General features: G+C 38.7%; 2 protein-coding genes across 2 annotated transcripts in view; one reads left to right on the plus strand and one right to left on the minus strand.

Annotated features, from left to right (window-relative positions):
- POLR2B (RNA polymerase II subunit B) overlaps positions 1-5,857 on the plus strand; it is a 44,239-nt gene extending 38,382 nt beyond the window's left edge. Inside the window, exons 20-25 of the mRNA XM_010967518.3 lie at positions 57-146; positions 401-508; positions 1,445-1,558; positions 1,974-2,134; positions 4,887-5,082; positions 5,593-5,857. Coding sequence (XP_010965820.1) covers positions 57-146; positions 401-508; positions 1,445-1,558; positions 1,974-2,134; positions 4,887-5,082; positions 5,593-5,682 — 759 coding nt within the window. The 3' untranslated portion in view covers positions 5,683-5,857. The remainder of the gene's footprint in view (positions 1-56; positions 147-400; positions 509-1,444; positions 1,559-1,973; positions 2,135-4,886; positions 5,083-5,592) is intronic.
- Positions 5,766-23,823, minus strand: part of IGFBP7 (insulin like growth factor binding protein 7) — a 68,286-nt gene continuing 50,228 nt past the window's right edge. Inside the window, exons 2-5 of the mRNA XM_010967517.3 lie at positions 15,201-15,310; positions 7,910-8,026; positions 7,117-7,243; positions 5,766-6,036 (exon numbers count right to left, since the gene is read on the minus strand). Of these exons, the coding sequence (XP_010965819.2) occupies positions 6,017-6,036; positions 7,117-7,243; positions 7,910-8,026; positions 15,201-15,310 (374 nt within the window). The 3' untranslated portion in view covers positions 5,766-6,016. The remainder of the gene's footprint in view (positions 6,037-7,116; positions 7,244-7,909; positions 8,027-15,200; positions 15,311-23,823) is intronic.

Consider the following 23,823-nt stretch of genomic DNA (forward strand, 5'->3'; position numbering starts at 1 on the left):
TGTTAATAGAAAGCAAACCAGATCAACTTAACTAACCTAATTTTGTATGAATCCAGGTACGCTCTGTTAGAATTCCACAGATTGGAGACAAATTTGCTAGTCGACATGGTCAGAAGGGTACTTGTGGTATTCAGTATAGACAAGAGGTAGGTATCTTTTATCTTTTATCACCCCTAACCCAAAGTTTTGTTGAACATTTTATTAAATCAAAATGTGCTTTAACCAAGAGCCCAAAGGTAGTGAAGGCTTGACCTTTAATTTTAGTGTTGACTAAGTATATGAACATAATATGTTGAACAGAATTTAGGAGATGGAAGAGTTCAGATTAGGAGTGGGTTCTAGTTCTGTAGTTAAGAGATTTAACTTTTTTTTTTAAGTCTTTTAAAAAATTCCTTTATAGGACATGCCTTTCACCTGTGAAGGTATCACCCCCGATATCATCATAAACCCCCATGCCATCCCCTCTCGTATGACTATTGGTCACTTGATTGAATGTCTTCAAGGGAAGGTAAGAGTTTTTCTTTAAAAAGATAGGTTCCAAATTCATATTTATTCCAAAATTTTAGGTGATTTCTTTCATATTTGAGCCAGGGTACTTTGGAAAAAGCCAGTATGATACTTTCTTGCTTTTAAATTATTAGTGTTTTTATTTTTGTTTTGCAAAAATATGCAAAGTTCTGACTAAGTCAGAATTTCTGTAAAATTTACTATATCCAGTCTTTATTATTTTGACTGATTGTTTTCTATAAATGAAGAGTTAATAATTCTTTGGTGGTTAGTTCAGCGTGAACCTAATCATTTTATTTATACTGTTAGCTATGTGTGTATCTTTCAGTGGAGATTTTCTATTTTTAAGTATCTTGTTAAGGTAGAATGACTACAGCTATATGGACAGCTTGGTTTTAGGGCATGAAAATGTCATTTTCCTTGAGTCATTGGAAGTCTCATTCTTTTTGTATCTGGCCTCAGAGAGCTTCTTATTTGAAGGCTTATGATTGAGTTGTTTTTATTTTTTTAGGTAAAGAAGTTTGTTATAAACATTTTAAGTAAGATGCTAATAGAATGAACCTTAATATATTACAACTTTCTATAACATATATTTAATTCTTAATCTTAAGTTCAGAATGTCCCCTTTCCTAGAAAGGACTTTTTAAAAACTGAATTTTTATTGACATAGATTTCTAAAGGGAGACAGAAGGAAGTATTTTATTTTATTTTATTTTATTTTATTTTATTTTATTTTTATTTTTATTTTTATTTTTATTTTTATTTTTATTTTTAATTTATTTTTTAGGGGGGAGGTAATTAGGTTTATTTATTTATTTATTCTCACAAAGGCACTAGGGATTGAACCCAGGACCTCGTGCATGCTAAGCACGCACTCTACCACTGAGCTGTACCCTCCCCCAGGAAGCAGCATCTTAAAGACTACTTTTTTTTTAAGGTATCAGCTAACAAGGGTGAAATTGGTGATGCCACTCCATTTAATGATGCTGTTAATGTGCAGAAGATTTCTAATCTTTTATCTGATTATGGCTACCATCTCAGAGGAAATGAGGTATGTGCACTTTTAAATTAGTAATTTATGTGTATTCTTTTTTGTATGTGTGTGATTCCATTCTTAAAAAATTAAACCTTTCACTGACGTATGATGCATACTTGGAATATTTGCATAAATCATAAATGTACTGCTTGGTGAATTTTCACAAGTGAACACAACTGTGTGACTGGCACCCAGATATTGAAAAGAAAATTACCAGAACCCTTTTATGCCCGGATGCCCCCTCTGTGTCCCTTTCCAGTCACTACCTTCCTACTCCTACCAGAAGGTAACTGCTGTCTTTACTTCTAATGTATAGGTTAGTTTTGTCTGTTTTGATTTTTATATATACAGAATTGTACAATATATGCAAATACATTCTTTGAACTTGTTTAATATTTTAAAAATCTGCTTCAAAATCCTCCTGTTTCAGGTCCTATACAATGGATTTACTGGTCGAAAAATCACATCACAAATTTTTATTGGCCCCACTTACTACCAGCGTTTGAAGCATATGGTGGATGATAAGATTCATTCTCGTGCTCGGGGACCTATTCAGATCCTTAACAGACAGCCCATGGAGGGTAGATCTCGGTAAGAGAGCTGCATCATCATTGTTGTATACAAGGATGGTTCTCATACTTCAAGATTCCAGGGCCCCAAAGAGCTTTTTGTCTACGTGAATTGTACTTTTTGATATTTATCCTGTTAGAAATTAAAACTGAGGAAGACTTAAAATATTTATTTAAAAAAAAACAGTAAGCCCATTATATATTAACATAATAACATTCTTTCTTTTTAAACACCTTTATTGTGATATGATTCTTGTACATAAATAACATTCTAAAGGAAAAATATTTTCCAAATAAATTTAGTGATGAGTGACATTGGTTTACCTTTTTTGCAAATATTTTTAATGAGCTAGTTTGTGAGAAGAAAGTGGATTCTTGGGTCTGTTTCTGCATTCATCCCATTGCAGTATTTTATTATTTTATTTAAGCATATGAGAAAAACTGGACCTCACGGAGATATGTGGTTGGAAAGGGAAGCATATTTTAATAATTTTCAGGTGATTGTGGATTTTTTTTGATGCTACACCAAAAGTTTTATTTTTTTAAAGGTTAGTTGTGATGTAGACTCTGAAACTACTTAAGTGAATCTTTTTTATTAAAATCCATTGGCCTGTCTTATACTTTTAATATATTATCTTTTATTTTGTAGTATCGTAATTGGTCATTTGGAAAATACTGGTTCATTCAATTATGTAAATTTTTAAATGTTGACATATTTCATTATACCAAAAAAAGTCACATTTGTGAATATCACTGCCGTGTCATCAGAAAAGTCTTTTAAATATTGGGAAGCTTTCAAGCCTATAGCGTCAGATAGAGGTCTTCTAAAATTCTGACTTTTGATCAAAAATTCAAATTTTTAATCATTTTCAACAGACACTTAAAATTGTTTTCCTTAAAGTGAAAATCTCACCTTGTTCATTTTCAAAAAAAAGTTTGCCAGGTATCTAAGTATAAATTAACATAGTGCTAATGTTGGTAGGTTAACATAATTGGTGTCAGTTCTTTTTTCAGGTGAAAAAGATATTCCACAATAAAAGTGACTAGTTCAGAATTGTGCAAGTGCTTTTCTTCAAGACCACAATCTTCACTATAGAACAGAAATCCTTTAACTTCCCATTTTATCATAGAATATTTAAAAAGATGTATACTCAAGGGTCAGTTAATTAAAACTAATCATTTTCACTGCTTCATTAATGTCATTCTTAAGTAAAACTGGCTTTCTCCCCTTTCACTCACGGTGGAGAATATGACTGCTAGTAAAGTTTAGTTCTACCACCTCCATGTATTCAGGTGCCAGCAGTTTTATTCAGTTACTTTTGTAACCATCAGTGCAGATGTCAACACAGTGGAAGAAGCAAATATGTTGTTAGTATTATTATAAGAATAGTTTTCATCCTCATGGAGTCCACAGACTACAGTTTGAGAACCCATGCTTTAAAAAATAGGATAAAAATTAATCACAGTACCTCCTTAATATTATTAAATATTCAGTGTTCAAATTTCCCTGACAATTACATAATTTTTTAGTTTGTTGGTTTTAATCAGGATACAAATAAGGTCCATGCTTTATAATTGATTGATACATCTCAAGTTTTTTGTTTTTGTTTTTTTTTTAATCTATAAATTGCCCTCGAACTTTTTTCCCCTGCAGATTATTTGTTGACTAAACTGAATTGTTGGTCCTGGAGGATTTCTTAGTCTGGATTTTGTTGACTGCATTCCTGGGCTGTGTGTTTCTATTTTTCCTGTAAATAGCTAGAGCCTTGATGAGAGGAAGGGTTTGTGTTCTTTCACAGCAATACTTCAAAGGCAGTGTTGTATACTTTCAATATCTAGTTGTCTCTCTTATGACTTTAGCAGCTATTAATGATTGTTACCTAAAACCCTTAATTAAATAGGAATTGCAAACAGATGAGATTCTAATTTTATCATTCCTTTTTCATGAATTAGTTGGAATACTTTCAGAGAAACTTTTTTTTTCCTCTACTGGTTACCTGGTGACATAGTTCATATAGTAAAAGACAAGATAAATGCTTCTTTCCTTTTATTTACCAGTTTTCAAAATGTTGTGTTGGTTGCCTAGTATCCTCCAAAGTTGACCAGTGATTTGTTTTTGGTAATATTAGGAAAAGCTCAGTTATCTTATGTAGTCTGTAATACTAAGAATGTTAAGGAAGCCATCACCATCCATCTGAACAATGCATTTCATTTCACTTCCATGCTGGGAAAACCTGTTCTTTCCATTACGTTTGCCAACATGCATTTATCATATCAGGCTTGATTGCCTGGGAGACTCATTCATGGAAAAGCTGCTTTATTTAGATTGAATTCTAGTAAGTTAAATGATAGTTTGAAGAGACTCTACTCTGTATTGTGTTTTATGAGGAAAACTATATGCTGTACTTGAGATTCTAATGTGTGTGTTTACTCAGAGGACTTTTTTTTTTTTTCCCCCTAGAGAGGGAGGTAATTAGGTTTATTTCTTTATTTTTAGAGTAGGTATTGGGTATTGAACCCAGGACCTCATGCACACTAAGCATGCTCTCTACCACTTGAGCTGTGCCCTCCCTCCTGGGGACCTTCTAATGCACATCAAATAGTTGGCAGACTTCTCAACCTTCCCACCATGTAGAGAGAATGCAAGGGTATATAAGTTAGAATCTAGTGCTTTTTTTTTTTAACGAATATCATTTGTTATTTTTGCCTTTAGTCAAAGTGGTGTTGGTAATAGAAAATAAGTACAAAATAGTCCGTTGTTTTTCCCTTAACAGTGATGGTGGCCTGCGTTTTGGAGAAATGGAACGAGATTGTCAGATTGCCCACGGAGCAGCCCAGTTTTTAAGGGAAAGATTGTTTGAGGCATCCGATCCATATCAGGTTCATGTTTGCAATCTTTGTGGAATAATGGCGATCGCTAACACCAGGACTCATACATATGAATGCAGGGGCTGCCGGAATAAAACCCAGGTATGTATAGACCTTACCGACAGTTGATATTTGTTCAAGATATAACCACGCTGGTCTAATCATCTAGGCAGGTTTAGTGTAGTGGAACAAACTGCCGTTTTCACAATTTTCATAGCATGCTTCTATAAGATTCCTAGTTTTAAATGAGGTAAAAGATAATTTGATTTTTCTAAAAACCACTTTAAATTTTACTGTAGTAATTTCTCTAAGCTGTTCATCTTTTGGAAGTAATAAGGCTTTGTACAAGGAATTTTAACAATTAGGTTTTTTTTTTTTTCTAAACCTTTTAATTTAGAAGGGTGAATATAAGTTGTCTGGCAGAAAAGGGTGAAATACCAAAGCCTGTTAGGAGAAAGAACCACTAAAGGCCAAGGTAGCAGGATGAGTGTTAACCAGCCCACTGACTTATTCATGTCCAGTACCAAGTCTTTAGCTTTTCCTGGGGTAGGAAGCGGGCTCACTTCATTACAGCTTTGCTAATTACCATTTACTTTTTTTTCCCTCCCCCAGATCTCTTTGGTGCGAATGCCTTATGCGTGCAAACTGTTGTTTCAGGAACTCATGTCTATGAGTATTGCACCTCGAATGATGAGTGTTTAACTCTTCTAAAAATCTTTGGGTCTTTTGTGTTTTGTTTCTATGATATGGCTTTTAAAAAGGATTTAAAAATAACAAAAATGTACTGCCTTGTGAGAAAAGCAGTTTATTTGTTTTGTTTAATGATAAGCATGCTCTTCTTCTTTTGTAAATAGGAAATAAATTTTTGTAGATAGTCTTGATGTGTTATCTTTACTTTCTATTTCACTGTGTAAAACCAGTGAATATAACTAAAGTACTAGTGGACTGGATGAAAAGAAACTGGTTACTAGGCAAGAACATGGGCTGGAGTGATCCGTGACTACTTCAGCTATGCAAGCTAATATATTCCGCAGGCTTACAGCTCAGCACCTTCACCTGTTTATTTAAAAAAAAAAGATAATTAGTTACATATATGGACATGGTTGACTTTTAAAATTTGATGTAGTTTAGGGTTTTCAAGTAAATGATGATGTTAAAATGTGGAGATAAAGGATGTGTGAGTAACTGTACACATGATCTGGTGCAGTGCTTGCTCTTTGAGCTGTACGGTGTTAGATGTGGAGGTGATTTTGTTGTACTGGTCTGCGTGTAAGAGATGGACCTTACTACAGAACTGGGAGAAGCACGTTTCACAAACGAGCAAGGTGAGATCTAGTGCTAAGGAACTTCCCTTACTCATTCCAAATTTAAAGTGGAATAATTAGTGGCAGAGCTTAGACTCAGACAACTCTTAGCTACTGCTCTGTTTGTTTCATCACTTGGCTTTACACATCTGGGCTGAAAAGAATCTGACCAAACATATCTTTACTTGACATTTCTTCCTTTCATACCACAGCTGTGATCCACACAGTGGAAATGGTTTTGACAAATGCTGGCAATAAATTTTGTTCTTATTTTTGGCTTAAGGGAAAACCAATTCAGACATCAGTCTAGTAGAACTATATAAATGTAAAGTAGCATTACTCTGACACCACCGGGATGGGTGCTTAAGAGGGAGCTTTTGACAGTGAAGTGGATAGAGGCAGAACAGACTTGGGTACTTGCCAATATACTCTTTCTGGCTTTTTCTTATTAAAAGCTCAAAGTGAAGGACCAGAATTGCCTACAATCATTTCTTTTTTAAATGGAAATTTAAGGGTCACAACACCAAGGAAAATGCTATGAAGACAGAAAGTTACGGGAAATATAAACCATTCCAATTGGTTTGAGTTTTGACTCATACGTGTAAGATAGAGTGAAAGCGTCGAAGTCATAATAATAGCATTCCATCGACCAGCGAATGTTCTTTTGGAGTCGTGCACTCTACATTTTGGTTACATACTTAATGTCCTTCCCTTGTGGATTCTTAACATAGAATTTCATTAAGAGCGATGTCTGATACTTTCATACTTGGTTCTGTCCCTTATTAAACAAAGCACTAGTCATTTTTAAATGGTTGTGAGATTTATTACCTACCTTTTTTCACTGGTATTTCATGTAAGGCATCAACCACTGTAATTTTTGCTGATGCTGAAGCCTGTCCTTGGCTATTGGATGCATGGCACTCATATTCTCCAGCATCTTCCTTACTAAGAGGAGATACCTGTGGGGGGAAAAAAAGGATCTTTAGTTTCTCTATGGCCGTCATCTTTTTCCAGTGGCTTCAGTTAGGTCATTATTTTGTAAGTTGCCTAAGATGACCAGGGGACTTATGGCAAAGATACTGCTAGAAATAGTGTAAATCCTGTGGTAGGAGTATTTGGTCTGCCAGGAAGATTCCTACTATGAGGAAAAGTCATGGACAACTTTAGATCAATCACACTGCATAGGTTAAAAACTGGACAGGTGCACATGTCAGTTTGAGGGAGACCTTGGGGATAAGGGTATACGATCTAAGTACTATCCATGCATGTCCATGACTATCAAAGGTCAGGTAAAATAAAGTAACTATTAATAATTGATTAAAATAATGTTTGGGTTATTTAGTTCCCTGTGAGGATTTTGCTTTGAACTCATAGGTTTAAAAAAAAAAAAAAAACTGGTTCTTTTTTATTTTTTGGCTGTTTCCAAAACATCCAGTAGACTCCAGCTTTTTTTGTCTGTCTGTTTTTTTTAAGTAAGTTTCCTCTGAAAGAGAACAGGTAGGGCTAGTCCAAAGAGCTGTGGAAAGGCAAATTCTTTTAGCCTTGGCAGTACATCAGGCACCTTGTTGCCAAGTTCGCTGTGTCTAATCCTAAGAGTGAAATCCTTGGCAGCTCTTGGCACTCACCAGCACCCAGCCAGTTACTTCATGCTTTTCTGGGCCACCCCGGGTCTGAATGGCCAGGTTGTCTCGGTCACCAGGCAGGAGTTCTGTCCTTTGAACTCCATAGTGACCCCTTTTTACCTGCAAAAAAAAAAGGGGAGGGGGAGTGTGAGTTCTCTGCACTGAACCATCAACTTGGAAGTGGCTAACATTCCTAGAATTGCATAGGGCATACATCAGACTTTCTAACTGGATTAAACCTAACCATTTCCATGTTACCCTTTCCTGAATATGTATGTAAAATATAAATTCTCTTTTACTTATTCCTATCAGTTTCCCTCTAGGTTTATGTATTTTAAATTAATACATTTTTCTGCATGCTTGGGAAATACAAATTGTCATAATTTCCTGCCACTGGCTACCATCCTTCACACAAGCCCTTGTAAATTCTGCTTCTCAAGGCTGGCACTTGGTTGCCGTACGCCATGTTTGACAAACTATCACCCAGTGCTAGGTCTGATACTTGGGACCTTGGGTAAGAGCCCAACTCCTGGAGCTCTTCCTACAACAGTCTCATCAATGGGAAATAACAGGATGAGTCCACAGCCAATACCATTACTTAGTCCTGACGGCTAAGAGTTCATCAAATGATTTACTAAAGACCTGAGAGCAAAAATGCCTTTCAAATACATGCTGCTGTCATTGTTATGACAAAACTTGCTGCCTATCCCTGTGTGTGTCATGAAGGGATTCAGAAAGATGGAGTAAGAAGAAATTCAGTTTCCTTGGGTTGAGGCCAGTAGTGAATACTGTCCTAATTTCTCTCATTTAAAAAGGCAAACTACATGGGGGAGGGTGTAGCTCAGTGGTACAGCATGTGCTTATTATTAGCATGCACAAGGTCCCGAGTTCAATCTCCAGTACCTCCATTAGAAAAGTAAATAAACCTAATTACCTCCTCCCCCCAAAAAACCAAACATAAAAAGGCAAACGATGTTCATTATGTAAACTGGAAAATATATAAAAATTCCTGGAAGAATAAATTTGCCTGTAACCCCTCCATACATAAACATTTAACATAAATTTCTAGAAATGGAATTGCTGAGTCATAGAGTATAAATATTTTAAGGCTTGTGATGATAGGTCTGAAAAACAAAGGATAAACAAAGCAATGTTTGTTTATTCCATCCCAGGCTGCCTTTTAGAGTAAGGTTGATGTTTATTGATATTACCTTTGTAATTAGAAAAAAGAATTTACAGTCTCAAATATGGAGTTTCCTTCTCATTTTCTTTTATAATTAAGCAAATCTTGTGTTCAATCAGATCATCATACATAATTTTTTTGGATACTTTACACCAGTGTTGCTTCTCCTCCATATGGTCCCACTGCCACCACATGCTGTTACTAAGCTATTATCTCAGCATCAAACCCACCCTTTATTTTCTCTGCTTCATGACACCAGGGCTGGGACTCTGCAAACCAAGTGGGATCTAGGCCTGCTCCTACTCCATAAAAAAAAACATCTAGCATTACTGATTCAGAGTGCCTGGTTTTTGCCTGCTTGCTTTTCTCTCTCCTGGGATTTCCCCATATTGTCACTGTTAGAGAAAACCAGGAGTCTTAGTGTTCTTCTCGTATGAATGTTATAAAGACAAAACAGATGAACTCAATAGGCATCTTTTTCTTTCAGTTTCCCAAGTAGCTGGCAGAAAAGGTTCATGCTAGTGCAGATTTTGAAACACTTATTTAAAAATGGTTTTAAATAATGGTTTTTAAGTATTATTTTGATTCAGTGGCTAAACTAATACATCTCTGGTCTTCATTTACTGAATTTCAGAATTCTTTAAGGGTTTTGACCAAAGCAGAAAAACATTACAGCATCGAAATAGTGAATCTTAGCAACTGAGCTGTTGCTCCTCAGCACTCTGCCAATTAACCTGACACACTGTGTACCAAGAAACCGTTCTTGCCAAGTATTTGATTGCAAGATAATTAAAGTGAGTACTGTTAAATGTAAGTAACGTAAAAAGTTTCATACCATGTAGAAAACACACAGAAGTGCAAAGAATTTTTACATGGCCAATTTTTATATGGCAAACTCCTTTACTCTTTTACTTATATAAGGGGAATTTGTTGATGTTTTCAGTTTGAAGGAAAAAAGATGCAGGGTGGGCTGAGAAAGTGGTTTCTAAGACAATTCTACAGATGCGCAATGGGCTGGAAGTGCCTCAAAGTTTGACCCTTAGAAGTCTGTAAGGCAGAAAAAACTGCCTGGAAGTCACTGCTCACCACAATTTCAACTAGGGGAAGACTCAGAGGGAGGCCCGGAAGTCATCTCAGCTCTCTGGTTGTGTTTTAGCTGCAAAAAGATTTTCCTGAATCCTGCTATTGCAAATAAGCAGTAACTAAGAAAAAGGTGCCAGTGATTACAGAAGCAGGATGGATCAGTCTGATTCCCACAGGTTAAGAAATCTCAAGCATTCACAGAATTGCAGGAAATCCTTCAAAGGATATTTATGCAGATCAGAATATTTGCTGTGTCTTTTTGGTGAAGTTTCAGAAGAATTTTATGATGAAACAGAATACATGTCTGTTAAAAGTTTCAGCTCCTCAGACACTAAACAAATAAAAATCAAAATGGTTGTGTAGGAAAAAATATTTGTAATACATGATAAAGGGTCAATATCTCTAATGTACAAAAAGCCACAACTGATAATAAGAATCAACTCAATAGAAAAATGAGTAATGGCTGTGAGCAGGTAATTCATAGAAGAAAAAATCCAAATGTGACAATATTCTCAATGTCAAGGAAATTAAAGCAATAATGAGATGATACTTCTACCCATCATTAACAAAAACTACAAAAAGAGGGGTAATGTTAAAGGCTGGGGAGGATGCAGGGAAATGACACCCATATATCACTGGAGAAAGTGTGAACTGCTACAATCCATCTTAGAAAATTATCTATTAAAAGACTAAAATCTTTTGACAAGTCTAGTCATGTACCTTGGGGGAATCTATCCTATGGGGAAAAATAACGCACGTAGGATATGTATACTCAGATGTTCAAGGCAGCATTATTTAAGGTGATGAAAAATTGGAAACAACAGAATCCAGGGGTGGTTTAATAATTATGGTACATCCACACTTGGAATATTACATAGTTCTTGAGAAGCAGACCTGGAGGGGATGCCCATGAAGTATTTCTTAAAAAGGCAAGTTTCAGAGTAATACACCATATTCCCACCTCACCCCACACACTGAGAATGTGTTTGTGGACAAGACAGTCTCTTTAGCAAGTGATGTCGAGAAAACTGGTCAGCAGCAATGTAAATCAATGAAGTTATTAGAGCACGCCCTCACACTATACACAAAAATAAACTCTAAATGGCTTAAAGACTTCAATATAAGACAAGACACAATAAACCTCCTAGAAGAAAACATAAGCAAAACATTCTCTGACATAAATCTTAGCAATTTTCTCTTAGGAAAGTCTAACCAGGCAATAGAAATAAAAGCAAAAATAAACAAATGGGACCTAATTAAACTTACAAGCTTTTGCACAGCAAAGGAAACCATAAGTAAAACAAAACAACAACCTACAGACTGGGAGAAGGTATTTGCAAATGGTGCAACTGACAAAGGTTTAATTTCCAGAATTTATAAACAGCTCATACAGCTTAATAACAAAAAAAAAAACAACCCAATCCAAAAACGAACAGAAGACCTAAACAAGCAATTCTCCAATGAAGACATACAAATGGCCAAAAGGCACATGAAAAAATGTTCAATGTCACTAATTATTAGAGAAATGCAAATCAAAACCTCAAATTGGTTATCACCTCACATCAGTCAGAATGGCCATCATTCAAAAGTTCACAAACAATAAATGCTGGAGAGGGTGTGGAGAAATGGGAACTCTCTTAAACTGCTGGCAGGAATGTAGTTTGGTGCGACCATTATGGAAAATAGTATGGAGATTCCTTAAAAAACTAAAAATATACTTACCATATGATCCAACAATCCCACTCCTGGGCATATATCCAGAGGGAACCTTCATTCAAAAAGATACATGCACCCCAATGTTCATAGCAGCACTATTTACAATAGCAAAGACATGGAAGCAACCTAAATGTCCACTGACAGATGACTGGATAAAGAAGCTGTGGTATATTTATACAATGGAATACTACTCAGCCATAAAAATAATAAAATGCCATTTGCAGCAACATGGATGGACCTGGAGACTGTCATTCTAAGTGAAGTAAGCCAGAAAGAAAGAAAAATACCATATGATATCACTCACATGGAATCTTAAAAAAAGAGGACACTAATGAAGTCATCTACAAAACAGAAACAGACTTGCAGACATAGTAAACAATCTTACAGTTACCGGAGGAAAGAGGGTGGAAGGGATAAATTTGGGAGTTTTGAGATTTGCAAAGGTTAACCACTACATATAAAAATAGATTAAAAAAAACAAATTTCCTCTGTATAGCACTGGGAACAATATTCAATACCTTGTAATAACCTTTAATGAAAAAGAATATGAAAGTGAATATATGTATACATATGTATAAAAAAGAATGTGTGTGTATACATTTGAGCATGAGTAAGGGAATCCTTGAGCAAGAAAGATGTGCTACCTTCTTTGAATCTCAGTTTAACAAGTGAGAATTCTAAGATTCATTCATACCTAGAAAGCATTTCTGTGCTTAAACTGGATTTGACTGGTGATCTTAAATATGTCTTTTTCTTTTTTTTGAGTAAAAGTAGATTTATTCAGAGAGATGCACACTCCATGGACCAAGTGCAAGTCATCTCAGAAGGTCAGAGAGAGGGACCAATATATCTGTGTTCTTAATAGTTACAAGGTTGTAAGGAGAGTGGGGAGAAAACAAATGGCCTCTTTAATTCTTTGGGTCAGTGACTTTCAAAGTGCTTTGAGACGGCCCAAGTAGTAAGAAATACGTTTTGCACTGCAATCTGGAATATACAAGAAAAAAAGTCTTATGAAATACCTTTACTAAATGTACCTTTACTTAAGATATTTTCTGTTGTACTTTTTGTTTTTTAAGAAAATGTTGGTTGTGATCCCTACATTAACTGCAAGATTCACTGAAGGGTCATGGTCTGCAGTCTGAAAAGCACTGCTTTAGGTCATGCATGTGGCAAATTACATTATGAAGGTAGAAGGTGCTTGACAGTTGGGTTTTTGCTTGTTTCTGGCGAGTCTGTAGAATTTTTTTTTTTTCCCGTTTTTCCTCACTCCTTCTCTTCCCACCCTCCTGACCCCCCAGTTGACAAGCCCTCAGGGAAGCCTCACAGGATCCCAAAGTTTAAAGGAAAAGATTCCTGAGGCAGATTTATTCCCTGGTATGTGCATGCATTAGCTGGAGGGATGGGCAGAGCAAGGACTAAAGAAATTATTCAAGGCAAGATATGCCATTAAGGTCACACGCCCTGGGACACTTGGGTCACCCTGGCTTCTCATTGTGTAATCCCTGGAGAACTGCAACAGCACTTTTTATGGATACTCTTTGGAAAAGTTGTTCCTCCCCCTCTCCACCCCCTGGAACAAACCAGCAGCCTCCACATAAGTAATGAGTATCAGCAGCTTTCGCTGAAGGCCAGGAGGAACACAGTGCATTTTTGCTCAACTGCTCCTGCCTTCCCTTAAAAAAATAGTTTACTGAGGTAAAATTTCATATCTCCCTTTAGGAAAGCTGTAGTACAGCTAGTACCATCTGCACACACACCCTCCCCACCCCAGTCTGGGTCACTCTGACTTCACTCCCACCAGATGGCTCCATGGGAGCACCACATCTCTCTGGCCACATGGGGGAGCCAGAGTTTGGCAGGTGACCCAACCTGGGTCATAGTCCTTCGGTGGGAATTTTACAATGCAGCAGAGTGGGGCGCCCTTTTTCCTCTGTGATTTCCATACATCACGTAATATGTGATCTTGGAGCTGCCAGTGACAATATCACCTATAGCACAGGAGGAATCTTTCTGAAGTAGAAGGAAAAAATGAGACCCCTACATTGACAGCAAAGAGTCAAGAGTTAAGAATTCTGACCCCACTGTGTACCTGGATCCAGCTGCCCTTGAGGCTGGAATCATCCCCCCACCACTTTTTTTTTTTTCCCTAAGCTAGTGTGAAGTGAGTTTCTCCAATTTGCTATAGAAACAGCTCTGACTGTGGGAGCCAAAATCCCTCCTGGAGTTCCAGAAGTTGCTCCTCTGGTCAGATACCAAGCAAACAAAATAATCAGGAGAGACCATCACCCATCTTCAAGCTTGCTGGAGAAGCAAACCAGCTGAAAAGGGGTGTCTGGTTATGCCTTTTTGACTTAAACTATATTTCCTCTTACTAGCATGAGTTGGATGATATTTACTCCATAGATTGCTGTGAGGCTTAAACAAGGCAACATGTATCAGGGCAATAGTGTAACATAATGTACAGTATGGCTGTGAAGTATTACTAGGTCTGGCAAATGTTTTCTCTTCCCTCCCACAGACATTCTGAGAATGTGCTGTCCTTCACAAGTGGAGACAGTTTTACAAGATAATGCCCCTTGAAGGAAAACATTTTCGGAATCAGTAGCTACTAGCATCTCTTGAGTGTTAATTATGTATCTGACAATGAGCCAAGTGATTAAGCTGCATTACTTTGTGTAATCTTTACAAGAATTCTATGCTACTTTGATCATATGGAGGAGAAGCCAAGGCTTAGAGCACTGGCATTTTCCCTCAGGGGACACTTGATAATGTCTGGAGACATTTTTAACTGTCACGATGTGTGTGTGTGTGTGTGAAAGCCAAGGATGCTGCAAAACAACTTACAATGCACAGGGCAGCCCCTACAACAAAGAACCGTCTGGCTCAAAATGTTAATAGTGCTGATGCCGAGAAATCCTGGCTGTGAGAGAACTCAGCTGACCTGGCTAAGGAACTCACATTCTTAACCACTATGTTATACTGAGACCTACGCCTGCAGGCACACACATGATCTCACACATGCACGCACACATGCACACACACACAGTCAGGAGGGGATGGGTGTTCAGCATCATAGTTCTTCCAGTTCTCAAGACTCCCTGCTCCGGACTGCTAACAAAAGCAGAGCAGCGATTATTCTGGAGGTCAGTAAGATCGTGTGTGATAGACCCAGGACAGGTGTCTGGAAGACTGTCAGGAGGCCTTGACTTTGAGGAGCAGAAGGCAATGGAACAGGCTGAGGATTTTAGGCTTTGCGCAGTATAAGAGGAGCTCACCAGTCTAGGATGTCTTCCTGAAATCTGAGGCACTGACCTTGTTCCAGATGAGGACGGGGGTTGGGATGCCGATGACCTCACAGCTCAGGTACACTTGTGCGCCACTGACGTTCCAGATGTCCTTGGGGGGCGTCACAATGGAAGGACCTAGAAGATGGCACAAAGCCAAATCATCTTTTTAAACAGTCGTTAACATCAGTCAGCGAGCTAGGAAGTAAATACTGGATTATATTTAGGAGGCTGTCCCTCTGCTGATTCTCTGAAGCTAATCTCAAAGACCAGACTGGCTTCCCCCAGCCGCCAACAGGATTTGTGGCTACACTTTGGTAATACATAGCATACATCTTGAAAGAGTCAGAAAAAGTTAGGAAGAAAAATTTATTGCTTACAGATTTTTCTTTCCCCCCAAATCATGCTTAAATGAGTTTTAATTTACCAGCTGTTTTGGTTATCTGGGACTTTCCAAATAACAGAGTGGAATTTTACTTCCAAAATATTAAATGTTTTTCTTTTTTGTTTACCACCATTTCTTTCGGGATGGGATGGGGCAACAAGCAACCACTCCTTGGGTGACGAAAGAAAAGAAATATCTCAGAAGATTTCTGCAAATGTGCTGAATACCCAAAAAAGACGGCAGTCCCTGCCGCCAGCAGTTTGGATCTAAAATTGACAAGTCAATGGTGGTAACGGCAGGGATGCCAACTTTCACTGAAGAGAAAGGCATGGTGTGCTGTGTGTGCTGGGAGGCTGGAAGGAGGCACCTCTGAACAGAAGTGGCCTGGGAGTCACGGAAGAAGGTGGGAGTGTCCTTCCCAGCTCAGACAGGGAGAAGCAGTGACAGGTTTACTGTGTGTGACCAGGGCCCCAAGAAGAGGGCTCTTTCCCAAGGTTCTCAGTGTCCACGTGCCTGGCAGGGAGCACTGGCTGCTAGAGGCACCTGTCAAGGCACTGCCTGAACAGAGTGACCAGTATGAGACCACCCAGGGAGAGCCCAGAGCTATCTGTACCTCCCCACCTGCCCCACTTCTGGAACACATCCCTAGGCCTTCGCTCTCATGCCCCCTCCAGTAAGAAGGCCCTTATGCAGAACCAACATCAATGATGTGCATCCTTTTTGTTACTGAAGAGGTCCTGGGGTTAAATCTGGCCCGTCACTTGTTGCATGGCTTGTAAGTGGTATTTATGTTTTAAAATGGTTAGAAGTTTTTAAAAGAAGGATATTTCAAGATGTGAAAATTATCAGAGGTTCACATTTCAGTGCCCATAAAATGAAGTTTTACTGGAACACAGCCATGCCCAGAGGAGGCAGTTGCAGCTAAGACTGTACAGTCTAAGATATATTACTATTTGACCCTACGTAGAAGTGCTGGTCCCTGCTCTTATCAGTTGTGGGGTGACCAATGCCTAAATAAGACATTACAGGAACGTTTCAGGACTTCGATCCTTTATGCATTACCCCAGACAGATGCAAATAAACCCACTGGATAATTTCTGATCCAGCTCTAGAATGTTAACATTACTTTTTTTTTTTAATGTATTGAGTATAGTTGATTTACAATGTTGTGTTAGTTTTTGGTGTACAGCATAGTGATTTAGTCATGTGTGTGTGTGTATATGTATGTATGTATATATATACACACACATATTCTTTTTTATATTCTTTTTCATTATAAGTTATTGCAAGATACTGAATATAGTCCCTGTGCTATACCATAGGATCTTATTGCTTATCTATTTTTTATATAGGAGTTTGTATCAGCTAGTCCCAAACTCTTAATTTATCCTGCCCCCACCTCTTCTCCCTTTGGTAACCATAAGTTTGTTTTCTGTCTGTGAGTCCATTTCTGTTTTGTAATAAAGTTCATTTGTCTCATTTTTTTAGATTCCACATATAAGTGATATCATGTGCTATTTGTCTTTCTCTGTCTTAGTTTACCTAGTATGATAATCTCTAGGTCCATTCATGTTGCTGCAAATGGCATTATTTTATTCTTTTTCATGTCTGAGTGGTATTCCATTATATAAATATACCACATCTTCTTTATCCAGTCATCTGTTGATGGACATTTAGGTTGCTTCCATGTCTATATAGTGCTGTTATGAACATTGGGGTGCACGTATCTTTTCAAATTGGAGTTTTCTCTGGATCTATGCCCAAGAGTGGGATTGCTGGATCATATGGTAAGTGTATTTTTAGTTTTTTAAGGAATCTCCATGCTATTTTCCATAATGGCTGCACCAAACTACATTCCCACCAGCAGTGTAGGAGGGTTCCCTTTTTTCCACACCCTCTCCAGCATTTATTGTTCATGGACTTTTGAATGATGGCCATTCTGACTGGTGTGAGGTGATACCTCATTGTAGTTTTGATTTGCACTTCTCTGATAATTAGCAATACTGAGCATCTTTTCATGTGCCTATTGGCCATTGGTTCATCTTCATTGGAGAAATGCTTGTTCAGGTCTTCTGCCATTTTTGGATTGGGCTGTTTTTGTTTGTTATTGAGTTGCAGGAGCTGTTGAAATGCAACACTACTGAAGTCTACAGGTGTGGAAAGAGCTGTGCTTGCTCACTGCTTTCTGCTGAGGGGCCAGCTCCCCAACATCGGCAGGAGCAGAGTCAGGTACACCTACTTTTAGTGAGTGGTAATCAGTCTTTCACTTCTGCTAATTCACAATGCCAGGTTTCACGCATCAGGGGCCTTCAGAGAGTCCACACTAGAGGGAAATAGAGCTGGGAGCCTGGGATCCCGGTGGACAACACTGCTCCCAGAACCAAACCTGGCCCCTACTCGAAGCTCCACACCATTTCTGCAAAGAATGAGTTAATTATTCCCTCTGATTTTCAGCTTTCCACTGCCTCGGGTCTTCCAGCTGAATAAAATATCTAACTACTGGGTCATCTTGCACCAGAGTCTTGGGAAAGGGACAACCTCCCCTCGGGGCCTGGAAAGTTTTCTGGCATAATCAGAAATCAAAGGCCATGAAGTCTCCCCTTTTGCAACAGGCTATTTCCAGTCCACGATTAATTTCTTAAAACAGAAAGGAAATGACAACAGCATGTAAGATTTTTCCCACTCATCTAAAGTATTGGAAGCTAGTTTTTTAACAAATCCCTTGGGGTAGTTTTTTTTCCCCTTTGTAAGAATGTGCAAAACAAAGTTTTGAAAGCTCTAAATATATTTGGTGCTTCCTTTCCTATAACCCCTAGGTCTAAAGAGGAAGTGTCTATCTTGGCCAGGGGTCTTGGCTTTTCTGTCGCAAACATGGATGTGGTAAGCCCAGCGGGGCTGTGTTTACGTGTGTCTCTGGCTCTGTCTCCGACGCTTCCGAGTCTGTCCTCACTGACATGAGACCCTGCAAAGGGCAGGGCTGGGCCTCACCGCATCTCAGGCTTCCTCCAGGGCCCTGGGACCTTGCAGGCTTGGCCACTGCAGACCGGATCTGGCTCACCTCCGAGGGCCCCACATGGCTCTGTCCTCCTTCCCACCACATGGACTTGGCAGGGAAGCTCCAACTTCAGGGGATCTCAAGGGAGTGTTCTGAGAAGAATACACCAGAGTTCAGAGATTGGAGGGGCTCGGGAACAAGCTGCCTCTCACGGGGCAAAACCACAGGAGGAATGTGAGACGTTTCTGCTGTGAGATCCGAACGCCTCAACCTTGCATTAAGCCACTTATTTCAATGCGCAGGCATCCCTCTACAGGCAGAGCAGGGAGCAGAGGCGGTGTCTGTGTCCGGGGCAGGCTCTAGGGGGCACACGGAGGAACTCCAGCCCAATTTTCTGTCACAGATCTTGAAAACATGCTATGGATTCTTCCGATGGCCTAATTTTAAAACTAAGATATTCTTAGTAACTTTTCTTTTATGATTAGTGCTTTTGGTATCCTGTTAAAATTTTTCTTGCCTCGCCAATGCCATAAAGCTCTCCTATTTTCTTCGACAAGCCTTATGGTTTCCCCTTTAACATTTAGGTGTATAGTCCATCTTGAATTAATTGCTGTGTATGCTATGAAGTACAGGTCAAAGTTCATCCCCCCCTCTCCAAAGGACAACCAATTGCTTTGGCACCATTTGTTGAAAAGACCGTCCTTTTCCTACTGAAAATGGTGCCTTTGTGGTAAATCCACTGACCGAATATGTGTGAGTCTATTTTTGGATTTTCTATTCTGTTCTGTCGGTCTATGTGTAAGTCCTTGTACCAACAACCACGGTATGATTTAGAATTGTTTCAAAACTGAAGCACTGAATGGAGGGCAGACCCATTATATCCATCTCCCTCCAACCCCTCCCTTAGTCCAAGAAGCAGAATATTTCAGGAGGAGCAAAAATTCTTTAAAAACACCTGATCCCACTCATGAATACTTGGAATGAGAGCCATCACCAGGGCGTTCGAGACAAATCATGCTGCAGGTTCTTCTTTCTTGCTCCTAACTCTTAGAATACATAGGAAACCTTGGGGGAATGGGCTGAGTCAACAGTCGGACCATTCTGAGAACAGAAATGATTTTTGACAATTCTGCTACTAGGCTATGCCTAGAATTCTACAAGATTTCCATACCACAAACATCTGTATTACTCACTGATTCCTGTTGAGTTGATGGGGTGGAGAGGCAGAGGAGGGGCCAGTTTGTTGTACAATATTTATGAAAACCGTTGGCTATTTCAAATGTCCTTGATCCACAGAGACACCAATTGGACACATCTTGCATGGAAGTGAAGGGATGGTGAAAATGTTTGGGGTTAATATGATGGCAGCTCCAACAACACTGTACTCCCCTCCCCCACTCTAAAGATCCACCATCCCACATACTCCATTGACAAGCAACTTCACTTCCAACCATCATCTGGAATTACATGTCTACCATGCAATTCAATTCCTGAAGGTTCTGTCCTACCTCAGGAGAGCACTCGACAAAATAACTCTTTACCAAATAACTTCTAATTCTTTCCCATGTTGCCTTTTTCCCAAGAGGATGAAAGCATATCCAGAATTATTCCTGTTTTTAAGGATAAAGGAACTTTTAGTTCATTCTGAGCTCATATCCGGGCTGAAAGCTCAAAATCAGTTCTCGAGGCCAAGCCAAGGGTAACAACACTGCCATCTAAATCATACTCAGTGTTTGGATTCCATTTAAAACAAGTCATAGAATATTTAAATGTATAGGAACAAACATCAGGATAGGTTCATTTATTTATTTATCCTTGCCTTTGTTCCAGTAAGGACTTCAGGCTGCTCAAACATCTGTCTAGCAGACATCCTGTACAGAGTAACTGCCCACTGCCTTTCTCCTCCCCTGCCCACCGTGGACAACAAGAGACAGCAACCAAGCTGTCACAGTGCTGCCTGGTGGCTGGTGTGACGAGAGTCTACCCCAAGGCTTTCCCCACCTCCAACCCACCTTATCTTCCTGTCTCAGATGATTATCCCCAAACTAGGTTACTCCATTTGCCTTTCTTATCTTCCACAACTTGGCTAGTTCTCATTCAATCTCATTTGATCTTTCTAAACTGTCTAAGTTCGTTTTCTTGCTCCCTTATTTTTCATCACTCTTGCCTGGTAAACTTAGATGATGTCTTCTTTTTAATCATTCCTGGAAGGGAAAAAGGAAGAAAAAGAAGCAAGGGAAGGAGGAGGTAGAGGAAAAGAAGAAAGAAAAAGTAAAATGAAAGATAGCTAGATCCTAAATGAAGTTGTTGCAAAGAAGAAAAAAGTTCTAAGTTTGGAAGAAAACTAAAACTCAGTTTAATTAATCAGTGTCACCTTCAGAGTATCTAGAAGGAGTCAGAAGCGTCCTACAGAATCCCCACCAAAGTCTACATTTTCCCCCCTTAGCCACTTTTAATTAAGTTCTAGACAAATGACCTATAGACTACAGATTACTTTGGGGATATTCATTTATAACCTAGAAATAGCTATGTTCTGAGAAATCATTAAAGATATAAAAAAGAAAGAATTGTGGATGATTTAACTTTGGAATATTTCAATTTGATTCTGAAGAGGTAAAGGGCAATTCTCCCAAAATACACAAATGTCATGAGGAAAAGAGCCTGAAATGGAATTAATTGAGTTTGAGCAGCAATTCATTCCAGCTGATTTTTACATAAAGTTGTAGCAGAGAAGACAGAGTTAAAATTTGTTATCCTATAAAAAGCATGGGAATAATGTAAAAGAAATATGTGAACAATTTCCTAGTCTCATACAGAGCCCAAAACATGCCCCAGACATGACCTGAGATGTCCTCACCATGTTACCATTAAAAACACAAAAAACAAAGCACTTTTGGGGAGAGAACACTTGTCTCTAGATCCTTGTCCACTGCTTATAGCCAGGAAAGAGACTTTGGACAAACCACTCACCCATTTTTACAGAAGAAACCAGGGCAGGTCTGCAAATTTCCTCTTTGAGTTGGAAGTGAGTGTACCCACCATGAATGTGTCCTAGAGCACAGTCAATTGGCATCTTTGACATCCATGGCGTTTTGAGGTTCCACTGACTGGTTCTGGAGCTCTGATCCCTCACAAGTCAGTCCAATGCACCTCTCTACAAAAATGCAATGTAACTCGTAACAAATTTCATTCTCCCAGTAATGAAAAGAAAATAGCGCTTATAAAGGTATCAGTGGTTACCTAGTTAGCCAATTTTTTAATCTGGAAAAGCTGCATAGAAGATGTTAGGAGAGGTCATGTTTTGGAGCTAAATGTGTATACTCAATTGAACCTGGGAAATGGTCAAAAAGTCAAATTTTCCCTAATAGTCCAATTTTATCCAATTTTGTTGATATCTCATTTAACCACACATTTTTTTCATTTCATTGCCTTCTTCATTTCCCCTACTATCCCTTCCATTTTTACCCTACAAATCCTTTTTTTTTTCTTACTTCTACTAAAACTCTCTGCTCCTAACATTCATGCTCACTCCTCATTACATGCTTATTACCACTTCTAGAACCTTTGTTTATGCTGATGCACTTGCCTACTTGGGAGGTCCTCCTTTCTCTAATCGATTATCTATGTGCTACCCTTTATTCAAAGCTGTAGGGCTTAAGTTTCATCTTCCTTTTGACTTTTTTTTTTTTTTTTTTTTTTTTACAGCTCCAGTTCCCACTTATTTTTTCTCTGAAATCTTGTTGGGTCCAGAGTTAGTGCCACACAGCTTAGTGCGTCTTTATTCTCTAATGCTTTCTCCAGCAGGGCTAACTGAAGATGCCAGTGTCCTGATGGAGCTAGAACTGAGCCAGAAACTCTAGAATCAGATGTTCTCATGTTCATTAGAAGAGGGACAGCCCAGATTGTTTGCAGTGGAAAAAGGGCAGCAGTAAATTCAGAACATAAGATGATTAGTCATATGGAACTGAGAAGATAGCCTCTATCTTGAAAATATACCAGTGTACACATTGCCAAGGTGCCTAACCAAAGTGGTGTCACAGTCACTTATTTATTAGCTGGAAGATTATTCGTTGTGATTTTCTTTAATCTTCCATTTGACTTTCTCTTGCCATAAACAATATTTCTTGGCTACTGCATATCTGCCAATCTGTATAAAATCAGGGATGTAAAATAATTTAAATATATATTAGCCAAGAAAATCCCATTGAGGAGGGCAGATCTGCTGTGGGGAAAGGATCATCAGTCATCCTCACATCAAAAACAGGGTTTCTGCAATATGCTCGTTACATTTTTCACATTGTAGCACTCATTGAGTACTTATTAGCATGGCCAAGATAGCGGATATCTCCAAGTTATGATAGATTTGCAAACCATACTTCTCTTGTCTCTTAATGATTCTGGGTCCTAAAATAGTTCATAGAGAGTGTGTGCATTCATACCAAAAAAGGAGGGCCTATGAACCAAGTAAGACACCACATATGGTGATGAAGAGTTCAGACAACTTGGCAAAAATCCCCAGATTAGATTCCGATAACACACTGAAGGGAAAAGCACCAAACAAAAGTACAAAATGGGAAAAGAATAGTAGGAAGGCACTTTGGCCAAGCAGGGGAAGGGGATGAAACACGAGGAAACTTCCTGATATTAAATAAGGGGAAACAGTAACTGTATGGCTAATTAAAGGGCAGAGCCATCTGCCAAGGCAAGTCATTTCAGGAACTCCTGAAGGTGGGCTGATGGAGCAGCTGACCCTTGGTATGAAAATCCAGCACACAGTCTCAAGGGTATCAGCTGAGGACAGTAAGGGCAGGAGAAACAAGTACTAAATCTTAAGCAGCACAGGCCAGACTTAATTTCAGGGTTTTAGTTTAAGGCAAAGTCATCTGGTTACTGCAGCCACTGTTGGTCATTTACACTTTAGTGTGAGTGAAAACCTAAAAGTTTTTAATGATGGGGCCCTCCCAAACACTGCTGGGGGCAAAGGTATGTAAGAATTGCTTCCTCTTCACATATAATGTATTGAAGTGGGGTGGAGGAGTTTTAACATGTTTAGACTGAGAACAAAATGCTAGGGAGGTAATAGACTCATGAGTTTGGAGCATGAACTTTGGAACCAGGAATTCTGCTCTACCACTTCTGAGTTATGTGACACTGAACAAGTTATTTAACTTCTCTCAGTTTATTCACCTGTTAAATGGGATAATATCTAAGCCATCAGATTATTAGAAAGATCAAATAAGATACAGCAATTAGTACAGTACCTGGCATGGG

This window comes from Camelus bactrianus, chromosome 2, assembly GCF_048773025.1.
Source record: "Camelus bactrianus isolate YW-2024 breed Bactrian camel chromosome 2, ASM4877302v1, whole genome shotgun sequence".
NCBI lineage: Eukaryota > Metazoa > Chordata > Mammalia > Artiodactyla > Camelidae > Camelus > Camelus bactrianus.